General features: G+C 44.6%; 2 protein-coding genes across 4 annotated transcripts in view; one reads left to right on the top strand and one right to left on the bottom strand.

Annotated features, from left to right (window-relative positions):
* The window catches only part of LOC108304931 (keratin, type II cytoskeletal 8-like), a 71,612-nt gene extending 70,136 nt beyond the window's left edge, over window positions 1–1,476 (bottom strand). Inside the window, exon 1 of the mRNA XM_017529426.1 lies at window positions 3–1,476. Within this exon, the coding sequence (XP_017384915.1) occupies window positions 3–1,410 (1,408 nt within the window). The 5' untranslated portion in view covers window positions 1,411–1,476. The remainder of the gene's footprint in view (window positions 1–2) is intronic.
* KSR2 (kinase suppressor of ras 2) overlaps window positions 1–14,449 on the top strand; it is a 523,481-nt gene that overhangs the window by 209,140 nt on the left and 299,892 nt on the right. For all 3 annotated transcript variants that reach the window (XM_037738919.1, XM_017529548.2, XM_017529549.2), the window contains exon 4: window positions 7,438–7,951. In XM_037738919.1, coding sequence (XP_037594847.1) covers window positions 7,438–7,951 — 514 coding nt within the window. The remainder of the gene's footprint in view (window positions 1–7,437; window positions 7,952–14,449) is intronic.

Below are 14,449 nucleotides of genomic sequence, written 5' to 3'. Positions count from 1 at the left end.
GCGGGTCTCAATCTTCTTCACAACCACGGCCTTGGTGGAGCTGGTGCGGCTGAAGGTGGAGCCCGCGCCAGAGCCAAAGCTGGAGCCCAGGCCATAGCTGAGGCCGGGGCTTGTGAGGCCCCCATAGGCAGAGCTCAGACCACCTGCATAGCCGCTGGTGGTCTTCGTGTGGATACTCATGTTCTGCATCCCAGACTCCAGCCGGCTCTCCTCGCCCTCCAGTAGCTTGCGGTAGGTGGCGATCTCGATGTTCAGGGCCAGTTTGACGTTCATCAGCTCCTGGTAGTCACGCAGCTGCCGTGCCATGTCCTGCTTGGCCTTCTGCAGGGCTTCCTCCAGCTGCTGCTGCTTGGCACGAGCATCCTTGAGTGCCTGCTCCCCGCGATGCTCAGCATCTATAATGGCGGCCTCCAGGGAAGCCCTCTGGCCTTTGAGGCCCTCAATCTCGGCCTGGAGCCGGCTGATGTTCCGGTTCATCTCGGAGATCTCAGTTTTCGTACGCCGCAGGTCATCCCCGTGCTTCCCAGCCAGCTTCTGCAGCTCCTCATACTTGATCTGGTATACGCTCTCCGCCTCAGCCCGGCTGCGGTTGGCGATCTCCTCGTACTGCGCCTTGACCTCAGCGATGATGCTGTCCATGTCCAAGGAGCGGCTGTTGTCCATGGACAGCACCACAGAGGTGTCAGAGATCTGGGACTGCAGCTCCTGGATCTCCTCTTCATACAGCTGCCTGAGGAAGTTGATCTCATCAGTCAGTCCTTCCAGGCGAGACTCCAGCTCTACCTTGTTCATGTAAGCTTCATCCACATCCTTCTTGATGAGGACAAATTCATTCTCCATCTCTGTACGCTTATTGATCTCTTCCTCATACTTGTTTTTGAAGTCCTCCACCAGCCCCTGCATGTTGCCAAGCTCCGCCTCCAGCTTCAGCTTCTCCTGGCCCAGAGTCTCCAGCTGCCGCCTCAGGTTGTTGATGTAGCTCTCAAACATGTTGTCCATGTTGCTCCGGGCCGTTTTCTGCTGCTGCAGGAGGCTCCACTTGGTCTCCAGCATCTTGTTCTGCTGCTCCAGGAACCGCACCTTGTCGATGAAGGAAGCAAACTTGTTGTTGAGGGTCTTGATCTGCTCCTTCTCCTGGGTACGCACGGCCTGGATGTTGGGGTCCATGTCCAGCTTAATGGGGTTCAGCAGGCTCTGGTTGATGGTGACGGCAGTGATGCCTCCCGGGCCTATGCCGCTGGCCCCCGCATAGCCTGCACCCAGGCCACTGCGGAAGCCAACGCTGCTCACGCGGGAGAAGCTCGAGGAGCTCGAGTGGGCACTGGGCCCACTCGTGAAGGAGCGGCTGCTGAAGGCCCCGGGGCCAGTGGTGGACACCCTGTAGGACTTCTGGGTCACCCTGATGGACATGGTGGAGGCAGGAGTGGAAGCAGGCGAGCTGAACCAGGGAGAGATTCCAGAAGGAGCGGAGAAGCTGCTGCTCAGGGGTGTTGCTTTATTGCCTGGGCTAGAATGCCGTCTAAAAATGGGTATGCCTGTAATTGTGTTTAATAATAGAGACATGAAAAAAAAATCTTCCTCTACAGATTTGCCTCTTTGGGATATTTCATATAAATGGAATCAGGAAAAGGATATATGACCCTTTATGTCTGGCTTCTTTTACTTAGCATAGTGTTTTTTGAGGTTGATCTACATTGTCACATGAATCAATACTTCTTTCTTTTTTGTGGGTGAATAATATTCCATTATATGGACATACCACACTTTGTTTATTCATTTCTTAAGTGATGGACACTTGGGTTGCTTCCATGTTTTGGCCATTGTAAATAGTGCTGCTGCGAGCATTTGTCTACAAGTATTTGAGTCCCTGCTTTCAATTATTTGAGATCTGTACCTAGGATGGAACTGCAGTGAGAGTTTATTGTTTATTGATCCTTTTCACTAGACTGGAAGCATCTTGAGGGCAGGGGCTGGCATAGTGATGCCTGGGGACAAAGGGGATGAGTCACAGGGCACCCAGAATAGATGTTTTCATCCATCTTCAATCATCTGCCATTTGTCAGCATTGACATGATGGCCCAGGCTCTGTCTGATGGTTTGATCACTTTGTCGTATTAATTCAGTCCTTGCTTCACTCTGATATCTGCTCACATGTCCACTGTCACCTCCTCGTCCTTTTCTGATTAAAATAGCCCCAAGCACTTTTTTTGTCTCTGTGTCCTGCTTTTTTTCTTTCTAGAGCACTTACTGTCATGACATATATGATAAATTTGTTCATCTACTTTTTTCATCTGTTTCCGTACTAAGAATGTGAGCTCTGCAAAAACAGGGTTTCTTTGGGTGTGTTTTATTTGTTGTTCTATTCTGGTGTCCAGAATGGTGTGTGGTACATAAAGCGTGTTCAAATATTTGTGAAATAAACACTTAATCTTCACTGTACCCTCCAACAAAGCCATAATTATCCCCATTTTACGAGCCCCCAAACTGAAGCTCAGGGAGGTTAGGTGATTTGGCCAAGGTCACGGAGCTGGCCAGTGGAGTAACCAGAATTCTGTTGGATTCTTCTGGTTCCCAATCCCATATCCTTTCCATTTCATTCAGGATGGGCAACAGCTTGTAACGTTAATGCCTAAAGCACTACTTTGTGGCTTTGTGGTGCAGTATTTGATTAAGACAGCTTAGGAAATAGACTTACTTTCTTCAACAGGCTTTACTTAGGCTAACCTGACAATGAGTTTGTATTCCCTGAGCAAATACATCAATCCAGAGCTTACTGATGTGTTATTGGGTGATGGAAAAACTTGTCTTAACTGGATTCTCTGTTCTATTCCTAGTTCTTAGAGCTATTTAGCTTCAGCTAAACGTCAGCTTCCTCACTGTAGAAAGGGTGAGAATGGTAAAGCTGTCAGAAGTGCTACACACTCTTTAAAGAGAAGATAATGATGTATTACCCCAGTGTTGAGAATTACAATGCCAATAGCTAGCATTTATGGTGCACCTATTGTGTGCTGAGAGTTGTGCTAAGCACGTGACTTGTATTTGTGCATTTGATCCTCATCGTAGTTCCTGAGGTAGGTTTTATTATTGTCCCATTGCACAGGTGACAAGGCTAAGACTCAGAGAAGTTAGATGAGTGCCCAAGGTCACACAGCCATAAGGGGGAGGGAGTCAGATTTGGAGCGCAAGTCATCTGACTCCAGCGTTGACTCTCTTACTCACTGGGCTAACGTGTATGTGTCAATATTTGAGAGTAGATACCGTAAGGATGGTGACTTTGCTAGAGTGTGCTGGCAAGCCTGGGAGGAGGGAAAAGGAGATCCTTTTGAAAAATGAGCCTTTATTTCAGTATCTATTCTGGTTTGAATGATCTATGATGGCAGTTGGAGGCCCCAGTTCTCTCCCACAGACATCCTCATCCCCTGCTTATTGAGGTGGTTGGAGTTTCGGGTTTGAATCTGGCTGCCAGTTAACATCTCTCTTGTGACCTCAGGCACGTCTTCATCTCTTTGCATCAGTTTCCTTACCTATAAAATGGAAATTAATATGACCCTTTGCACACAGAGTTAAAAAAAATTAAGTTAGATGTAAAACAGTCCCAATAAAACAAGTGAAGAAGACAGACGAACCATTAAATATGGTTTTAACGGCATTTCTTTTCCTCAAAAAAAAAAAAATCCACCTTAAACCATCTGGAAGGCTCTAGAATCAGATGTTGACAGGGATGATGGCTAGGCTGTAGGACAGCATTGCCTTTTTTCCTTATGTCAATTTTCTAATTTTTCTGTAATGAATGTATAATAACAAAATGAGTTGTTTTAATTAAAAACGGGACAGTGAGTCAGTGTTCATGAAAGCACTTTGGAAGCAGTGAAATGCGCTATAAATTAGCTCTTGTTACGGTCGTTATAGTAATTATTATTGTTATTGCTAGTCAGCCAGGAATTTCTTTCTGCCCCAAATCTTCTTCCTTGGCCCATGATGGAAGTGCCCATGTGGCTGCCTTCCTCTGGGTTCTGGCCGGTCTTTCTTCATTGACATCCGACTGAGTTCTCTCCATCTTTGCTGCCACCACCCAAGCCAGAGCCCGCAACATCTCTTGCAACTCCCTGAGATATCCCTTAATTGGCTTCTACTTCCCCTGCAGCAGGCTGAGTGATCTCTGAGAAATGAACCTTCAATCAATGTCTCCCCTGCCTCAAAACTCTGAATGGCTTCCTGTTGATATGAAAGCCAGTCTGCACCTCAGCCAACAGATCTGGCAGTCTGTTCTCACTTGTCCCTTCAGCCTCTCCTTGAGTGTCACCCCATTGTCACCACAACTTGGGAACACTGCTTTCACGCAGGCATCCTGGAAAGAGACCTAGGAAAGTGATTTCCCTAACTTAGATGGTTTTGAAGCCTGGACATTTGGTATTGTTTGGTTTTTATGCATTTAGAGCTCTTAGCATGGAGGATGCAGAAAGGCTTTACATAGTTGCATGAGAGTCTATCTTTAGACCAAATTTGTATTTGCACTGTTAATATGGCAAATGAATGAAAAATGTTAATACACCATTGAATTTTTTTTTTTTTGAGACAGAGTTTTGTTCTTGTCGCCCAGGCTGGAGTGCAATGGTATGATCTCAGCTCACTGCAACCTCTGTCTCCCAGGTTCAAGTGATTCTCATGCCTCAGCCTCCCAAGTAGCTGGGATTACAGGCACATGCCACCACACCTGGCTGATTTTTTTGTATTTTTAGTAGCAGTGGGGTTTCACCATGCTGGTCGGGCTGGTCGTGAACTCCTGACCTCAGGTGATCCACCTGCCTCAGACTCCCAAAGTGCTGGGATTACAGGTGTGAGAGCCACCTTGCCTGGTCTACCATTGGATTTTTAAATTTCCTTCTCTCTCTGTTTTTTTTTTTTTTTTTTTTTTTTTGATTCAGTTTATACCAGGGCTGAAAACCTCAATTTGAATTCATAACAGTGGGGATTTAAAAAAGTGTCTATTCTTTCTAATAAGCTATTAGAAGAATTAAAAAAAAAATAGCCCTTCCTACTTCTAGGCCTTAGCCTGTATCATTTCCCAGCTGGGTGTGCTCTGTCCTTGGTGTGACAATGCCCTTCCTGTCCTTCACAGGCCAGCATGAATGTCACTTCCTTAGGAGGCTTTCCCTGATCACTCTACTAACGTAGGCCCTCCGTATTCTTGTATTTTATTTTTAATTTCTAAAATGGAAATTTTTGATTGAAATAATTGTAGATTCACATGCAGGTGTAAGAAATAATACAGACATCCCTTCTACACTTTGCCCAGTTCTTCCCAACGGTAACACTTTGAAAACCATTATACAGTATCACCAAATACAGCATCACAGAATATTGATGTTGATACAATCCACCAATCTTGTTCAGATTTCCCCAGCTTTGTTTTCACTCGTGTGTGTGTGTGTGTGTGTGTGTGTGTGTGTGTGTGTCTGTGGGTACATTTAGTTCTATGTATTTTTCTTTTTGAGGCGGGGTCTCACTCTATCATCCAGGCTGGAGTGCAGTGGCATGAACATGACTAACTGCGGCCTTGACCTCCTGAGGTTTAAGTGATCCTCCCGCCTCAGCCTCCCAAGTAGCTTACACTACAGAGTGCACCACCGTGCCTGGCTGATTTTTTTACTTCCTGTACGGAGAAGGTCTTACTGTGTCACCCAGGCTGGTCTTAAACTCTTGGGATCATCTTACTGCCTTGTACATTTGGTATTATTTGATCCCAAAGTGCTGGGATTACAGTCACGAGCCACCACAATGGGTCTACTTCTGTGTGATCTGATCACCTGTGTAGGTTCATGTATTTACCGCCGTCAAGATGCTGGAGAGTTCCAGCACTCCAGGGTTCCCTTGTATTGCGCTTCTCTCACCACATCCTCTTTTCTCCTACTCCCTTTTCTGCCATCCCTAACCCCTGGCAACCATCAATCTATCCTCTGTTTGAAAAATGTTGTCATTTCAAAAATATATATAAATGGAGGCATACAGTATGGAATCTTTTGGGGTTGGCATTTTTGCTCAGCCTAATTATCCGGAGATTCGCCCAGGTTTTTGTATGCATTGGCACTTGGTGCCTTCTGGCTGAGCTGTGTAGCACATGGTTTGTGTATAGAGAGAGAGCCTGTAGCCCAGGCTGGAGTGCAGGGCCGCAATCTTGGCTCACTGCAATCTCTGCCTTCTGGGTTCAAGAAATTCTCCTACCTCAGCCTCCCCAGGAGCTGGGATACAGGTGCATGCCACCATGCCTGGCTAATTTTTTGTATTTTTAGTAGAGACAGGGTTTCACCATGTTAGCCAGGCTGGTCTTGAACTCCTGACCTCAAGTGATCTGCCCGCCTTGGCCTCCCAAATTGGTGGAACTACAGGCCTGAGCCTATGTGCCCAGCCACCCATAGTTGTATCACGTCATTCTGTTTATTTCCTTCCTAGCACCAATAACCATGTGAAATCCTTTGGTGAGCATGCTTTCTGTCTATCATGACTCTGCTTTGGCAGAATGTAAGTCCAGGGGACCAGGGTCTCGTCTGTGTTGCCTTTGTGTCTTTCTCAAGCAAAGGGGCGTAGTTGGCACTCACAGAATGTTTACTGGACAAATGCATGAATGAGAACATGGCGACATAGATCTGGAAGAAGTATGAGGTGAGCAAGGAAGTGGTCAGGGAGGGACTAAGGATGAACTTGACTTCCTTGGAATTTGTGTATCTCACATGAGGGTTAGGTATTAAAATTTCCATGTAAGGGAAAACTTATCCTTTAAAGTCTTTTAAATCACTTTGAAACTTCTGGAACTGGGACCTTGGGAAGCTCAAAAGGCAAGAATTAACTTCTTTGCTTTTCTGAGCATTTGGGCTGTGGGGTCTTCCCAGCGATGGGGCAGAGGAAGGCAAGGCTGTTGAATGGGGAATAGGGTAACAGGGTCAATAAAGGGATTGAATTCTCTTTTTGGAGGGGCCAAGTGGGGGTGGTTGGATTTATGCAGATATGCTTATGATGTAATGTGGGTGTGATGTAACATGCATATGATAGGATGTCTATATGATGTAATAGGCATATGAAATAACATTCATGTTATGTAATGTGCATATAATGTGACATGCATATGATGTAATATACATATGATATAATGTGCACATGATGTAATATGCATATAATGTGCATATGATGTAACATGCATACGATGTAACAGGTATATAATGTAACAGGTCTATGATGTGATGGGCACACGGCATAATGTGCATATGATATAATTTGCATATGAGATAACATATATACGATATAACAGGCATATAGTGTAACATGCATATGATGTGATGGGCACGTGATGTAATGTGCATATGATGTAATGGTGTATATGGTGTAACCCACCTGGCTTTCTCATGGCTTACCCATTGTCTCTGTTCTTCTGTTCCAACTCAGGAGGCAACCTTTCCAAACAAGACTGGACCATCCAGTGGCCCACCACAGAGACGGGGAAGGAGAACAATCCTGTGTGCCCCCCAGAGCCCACCCCGTGGATCCGCACCCATCTCTCCCAGAGCCCAAGGGTCCAGTCCAAGTGCGTCCAGCACTATTGTCACACCAGCCCCACTCCCGGGGCCCCTGTGTACACCCACGTGGAGAGGCTTACTGTGGACGCCTACCCGGGCTTGTGCCCGCCCCCGCCACTGGAGTCGGGCCACCGTTCCCTGCCCCCATCGCCCCGGCAGCGGCATGCGGTCCGCACCCCGCCACGCACCCCCAACATCGTCACCACCGTGACCCCGCCAGGCACGCCGCCCATGAGGAAGAAGAACAAGCTGAAGCCCCCGGGGACCCCACCGCCCTCCTCCCGAAAGCTGATACACTTGATCCCGGGGTTCACCGCACTGCATCGGAGCAAATCCCATGAGTTCCAGCTGGCGCACCGCGTGGACGAGGCCCATACGCCCAAGTGAGTGCACTCGGTGGGTGCCCTGGGGCGGTCCAGCCCTGGCCTGCGAGGGGCTGTGCTGTGGCCCCAGGAGCTGACCAGGTTAGGGAAGCCGGGTACAGACTTGTGTTCCAGGCTCTGGTTGAATGAAAGATGGCTTTTTACAGAGGGTTCTGAGAAAATGAATAGAACAGAATTTCCCAGAACTGGCCATTTAAAAAATATGATTAATACTCTATGGCCTAGGGGCTAAATCTGATACCCAGCCTGATTTTGTAAATAAAATGTATTGGAACACACCCATGATCATTCCTTTATGTGTTGCCAATGGCTTCTTTTGTGTGACAATGGCAGAATGAGAGTGGCCCACAGGGCTGAAAATATTTACCATCTGGCTTTTTACTGAAAACGTTTGCCAACCCCTGCAGAGTCCAGCCTAGTGCTGGTCCTAGAAATAGGATACGAGGCATATATTAACCTTCAACTTTCTAGTAGTCATATTAAAACGAATGAAAAGGAACAAGTGATATTGTCATAATACACCATTTAACCCAATATATGAAAATGATATTTTAACATAGAATCAATGTAAAACGTCATTACTGAGATAGTTTGCATTTAAAAAAATACAAAGTCTTTGAAACTGAATGTGTATTTTATATCCACGGCTCGTCTCAGTCAAAGGTGGAAGGAAGCAGGACACACTGGGGAAATCGACAGAGGATCCCTGTGGGGAAGGGAGCAGGTGTGTGTTGTAGGGTTAGGCAGGTTGTTGTGTTATTCACAGTAGCCAAAAAGTAGAAACAACCTGTGTCTATCAGTAGATAAATGAATAAACACAATGTGGTCTATCCATACCATGCAATATTATTCAGCTTTAAAAAGGAAGGCACTTCTCTTTTTGTTGAGATGGAGTCTTGCTCTGTCACCGAGGCTGGAGTGCAGTGGTGTGATCTCAGCTCACTGCAACCTCTGCTTCCCAGATTCAAGCCATTATCCTGCCCCACCTCCTGAGTAGCTGGGACTACAGGCCTGTACCACCACGCCCGGCTAATTTTTTGTGCTTTTAGTAGAGATGGGGTTTCACCATGTTGGCCAGGCTGGTCTCGAACTCCTGACCTCAAGTGACCTGCCCGCCTTGGCCTCCCAAAGTGCTGGGATTACAGACATGAGCCACCACGCCTAACCTGGGAGGAACTTCTGATCTATGCTACAACATGAATGAACCTTGAAGACAGCATGCTAAGTAAAATATGTCAGACACATGAAAATAAATACTGTATAATTCCACTGATATGAGATACCTAGAGTAGACAGATTCATAGAGGCAGAAAGTAGAACAGTGGATGCCAGGGCTGAGGGGAGGGAGAATGGGGAGTTATTATTTATCATGTATAGACTTTTAGTTTGGGATGATGGAACATTCTGGAGATGGATGGTGGTGTTGATTGTACAACAATGCCGGGGTACTTACTACCGCTGAACTTAATACCGTACACTTACAAATGGTTAAGATGGTAAATTTTAGGTTTTGTGTATTTTATCACCATTAAAAAAAAAAAAAAGGCAGGATTCTGTAAGCCAGGGGTTGGCACACTTTTTCTGTACAAGGGCAGATAGTAAATACTTTCAGGCTTTGCAGACTATTCGGTCTCTGTTGCAATTGAACTCAGCTCTATCAAGTAGCATAAAAACAGCACAGATAATAGGTAAACAAATGGGCATGACAGTGTTCCAATAAAACTTTATTTATAAAAACAGGCATCTGGCCCAATTTGGCCCATGAACTGTGTTTACTAAGCCCTGTCTGAAGCTGTGGTGTAGAGTGTGATTCTCTTTTTTGAAGCATTGGGAGTGCCGTAAAGGGATTGACATAGAACACGTGATTTTACAACACTCATAGTTAAGCTGCTGTGTGAAACCTAGCTTGGAGAGATAGAATGCATGTTTGAGACCTCTGAGGGTGAAGCAGAGGATAGATGCTTTTCTAATTGGAGTTGGGTTTGATTTGCATGGTTTTGTGAGAGCCACAGAGATTGGGGCTTGCTGAAACCTCAAGGTGAAGACATGGGGGAGAGTTACAGGAAGGCTGGGAGTGCAGGTTGCTAAGGTGGAAGGTGGAAGAGGCATTTGGGGTCTGCTTGCTACGGTGTGTCCACACTCTGTACCCTTCCCAGTACGCACCACCTAGTAAGGCGAAACTTGATCAGAAAGCCAACTCTCCAGACACATCATCTTTTTTTGTTTGTTTGTTTTGTTTTTCAAGACAGAGTATCACTCTTGTTGCCCCGGGCTGGAGTACAATGGCGCAACCTCGGCTTGCTGTAACCTCCACCTCCCCGGTTCAAGCGATCCTCTGTCTCAGCCTCCTGAGTAACTGGGATTGCAGGCATATGCCACTATGCCTGGCTAATTTTTTGTATTTTTTTTAGTAGAGGCAGGGTTTCATCATGTTGGCCAGGCTGGTCTTGAACTCCTAACATCAGGTGATCCACCCACCTCAGCCTCCCACAGTGCTAGGATTACAGGTGTGAGCCACTGTGCGTGGCCTCACTCATCTTTTAATCTGCAAGATGGTGGCCAAGTGAGAGAGGAAGCCCTTTGGTTTTTAAATGTGATCTCTTTCCTAGACCCCTGAAGGATTTATTCTGCCTAGATAGGGCTGAATGGCCCACTTCTTCAGTGTCTTCCAAATTGACTTGGCCATCTTTAGTGCTTCTTGGAATTTGTATATCAGGACTCAGGTGGAGTTAAGCTTTGCCCTTCAAGTTTCTTCTGGCTGAGTTATCAAGCTCATCACTTCCTCAAGGCTGGTAGTTCCTTGGCTCACCTTGGGGCATGCTGTGGTTCACGGCAAGGAAGCAGTAGAGGAGAGGAACAGAGTGGTCAGTTTGGTGATACGGAAAATGCCATGGGACCATTTAGCCTGGGACCATGCCTCCAGGTTCACAGGGATATCAGGGCAGCAGGCCTGGTGGTGTTAAAAAAAACCTAAGACAGAAACAATAGTAGCCTGAACAACGTCAGCAGCAGGGGTTATGGAGAGAAGTGAATTCTGACCAGGATTTATAGAGGAGGCGTTCGTTGAGGATTGTCCCAATTATTAGACTGATAACAACAGTCATCATTTACCTGGGCCTAAACTAGTCCTGATTCTGCCAGGAAGTAGCCTTTTGACCTTGGATTTAACCTCTCTGAGTCTTAGCTTTCTCAGCTATGGAACCAAGGGGTTAGAATACATTTGTGTTTTTAAATTCATTGTCATGACCCATTTGTGGTTGGTAGCATCATTTAATGGGTTGTGATCAGCATTAAAAAATGAAATCGACTAGCCTAGACTAGGATATATTGGAACACATTGTACATGGTAAGCATTTTAACGTTGTTTTGTAAAACTTGTTTCAGATAAGTACAGGCATCCTTCAGAGATATTGTGAGTTTGGTTCCAGACCACCATGATAAAGAACCTAAAGTGAAGCACACAAATTTTGGAGTTTCTCAGTACATAGAAAAGTTATGTTTTATACCATACTATAGCCTATTAAGTGTGTGATGGCATTATGTCTTAAAAGACAATGTCCGTACATTCATTTAGAAATATTTTAATGCAAAAAAATGCTAATGATCATGTGAGTCTGCAGTGAGCCCTGCTCTTTGCTGATGGAGGTCTTGCTTCGATGTTGATGGCTGCTGACTGATCAGGGTGGCGGTTGCTGAAGGTTGGGCTGACTCTGACAATTTCTTAAAATAAGACAACAATGCAGTTTTTTACATAGATAGACTCTTTCTTTCACAAAATATATCTCGGTAGCATGTGATGCTATTTGATAGCCTAGTAGAACTTCTTTCAAAATTAGGGTAAATGCTTTCAAACCCTGCCACTGCTTTGTCAACTAAGTTTATATAATGTTCTAAAATGTTTGTTGTCAATTCAACAATGTTCAAGGCATCTTTACTTGGAGTAGATTCCATCTCAAGAAACCACTTTCCTTGCTCATCCATAAGAATCAACTCCTTGTCTATTTAAGTTTTATCATGAAATTGTAGCATTTCAGTTTCCACTTCAGGCTCCACTTTAAATTCTATTTCTCTTGCTATTTCCACCACATCTGCAGTTACTTCCTCCATTGAAATCTTGAACCCCTCAAAGTCATCCATGAGGGTTAGAATCAGCTTCTTCCAAACTACTGTTAATGTTGATATCTTGACCTCTTTCCATGAATAATGAATGTTCTCAATGGCATCCAAAATGGTGAATCCTTTCCAGAATCTTTTTTTTTTTGAGATGGAGTCTTGCTCTGTCACCCAGGCTGGAGTGCAATACAGAAATCTCAGCTCATTGCAACCTCCGTCTCCTGGGTTTTAGTGATTCTCCTGCCTCAGCCTCCCCAGTAGCTGGGATTATAGGAACCCACCACCATATCTGGCTAATTTTTGTATTTTTAGTAGGGACGGGGTTTCACCATGGTGGCCAGGCTGGTCATGAACTCCTGACCTCAGGTGATCCACCTACCTTGGCCTCCTAAAATGCTGAGATTACAGGTGTGAGCCACTGTACCCATCATCTAGAAGGTTTTTATTTTACTTTTCCCAGATCTGTCAAAGGAATCACTATCTATGGCAGCTATAGCCTTATAAAATGTATTTCTTAAATAATAAGACTTGAAAGATAAAATTACTCCTAATCCATAGGCTGCAGAATGGATGTATTAGCAAGAATGAAAATCACATAATCTGCTTGTGCATCTTCATCAGAGGTTTTGGGTAAGCAGGTGCACTATTGATGAGCAATAATATTTTGAAAGGAGTCTTGTTTTTTTCTGAACAGTAGGTCTCAACTGTGGACTTAAAATGTTCAGTAAACCATACTGTGAACAAATGTGCCATCATCCAGGCATTGTTCCATTATAAAATACAGGCAGACTAGATTTAGCATAATTCTTAAGAGCCCTAGAATTTTTGGCATGATAAATGAGCATTGGCTTCAGCTTAAAGTCCCCAGCTTTAGTAGTTCCTAACAAGAGAGTCAGCCTGTTCTTTGGAGATTTGAAGCCAGGTCTTGACTTTACCTCTCTAGCTCTGAAAGTCTGATGGCATTTTTTTTTTAATATAAGACTGTTTTGTCTACATTGAAAATCTGTTCTTTAGTGTAACCACTTTCATCAATGATTTTAGCTAGATCTTCCGGATAACTTGCTGCAGCTTCTCCATCAGCGCTTGCTGCTTTACTTTGTACTTTTATGTTATGGAGACAACTTCTTTCCATAAACCTCATGAGCCAACCTCTGCTGGTGTCCAGATTTTCTTCTGCAGCTTCCTCACCTCTCTCAGCCTACAGAGAATTGAAGAGAGTTAGGGCCCTGCTCTGGATTAGGCTTTGGCTTAAGGGAATGTTGTGTCTGACTTGATCTTCTATCCAGACCACTAAAACTTTCTCCATATCAACAATAAGGCTGTTTTATTTTCCTGTCATTTGTATGCTCATGGGAATAGCATTTTTAGTTTCTTTAAGGAAAATAACATTACCTTTGCCTTCACAATTTGCCTAGCTTTCCTCTCATTTCGGCTTTTGACGTATCTTCCTCACTAAGTTTAATCATTTTTAGCTTATGATTTAGAGTGAGAGATGTACAACTCTTCCTTTCACTGGAACAATTAGAGGCTATTGTTAGGTTATTAATCGGGCTAATTTCAATATTGTTGTGTCTCAGAAAACAGGGAGGCCCAGGAAAAGGAGTGAGACGGGGAATAGCCTGTTAGTGGAGCAGTCAGAACACACATAACATTGATCGATTTACTTCATTGTCATATGGGCACTCTTTGGAGCACCCCAAAACAATTACCATAGTAACGTGAAAGATCACTGATCACAGATAACCATAACAGATACAATAATAATGAAAAAGTTGGAAATATTGCTAGAATTACTGAAATGTGGCACAGGGACATGAAGTGAGCTCGTGCTGTTGGAAATGTGACACCGATAGACTTGCCCAATGCAGGGTTGCCACAAACCTTCAATTTGTAAAAACATGTGATGTCTGCAAAGTGCAGTAGAGTGAAGTGCAATACAACAATATATGCCTGTATGCCCTTTTCTTTTTCCCCCACTGGAGACTCTTCCTATTCTGAACAGCTTTGATTCTAGAATAAACCCCATCAGGGAGTAGGTGAGAAGGTTTGAGAAGTCTTTACCCTCTATTCTGTGAAATGTAGCCAGAGATACTTCCAGAGCTATTCGGTGCATCCTGGTTCCAGTTATCTTTCTTTCCTGTCTGGGTTCTTCTCTCCTTCAGTCCTGTAGTCCTGCTGGGAACCATCTCTGTGGCTAACTTGGCAGTATTCAGTCTGCTTTTATTTCCTCTTAATGAAATGAATCTGAGTTTCAGCAGTCACAGATCTTTGTGAACAGGATCCAAAGCTTTCAAAACTGTTGGTTCCTGTGATTTTTCAAGCACACAATACCAAAGGAGGTCTTGGGTTGGAAGAAGCCTATTTTTTTTTTTTTTTTTTTTTTTT

The sequence above is a fragment of the Cebus imitator genome, unplaced genomic scaffold (genome assembly GCF_001604975.1).
Source record: "Cebus imitator isolate Cc_AM_T3 unplaced genomic scaffold, Cebus_imitator-1.0 Scaffold59, whole genome shotgun sequence".
Classification (NCBI taxonomy): Eukaryota; Metazoa; Chordata; class Mammalia; order Primates; family Cebidae; genus Cebus; species Cebus imitator.
This window is presented reverse-complemented; position numbering and strand designations above follow the sequence as displayed.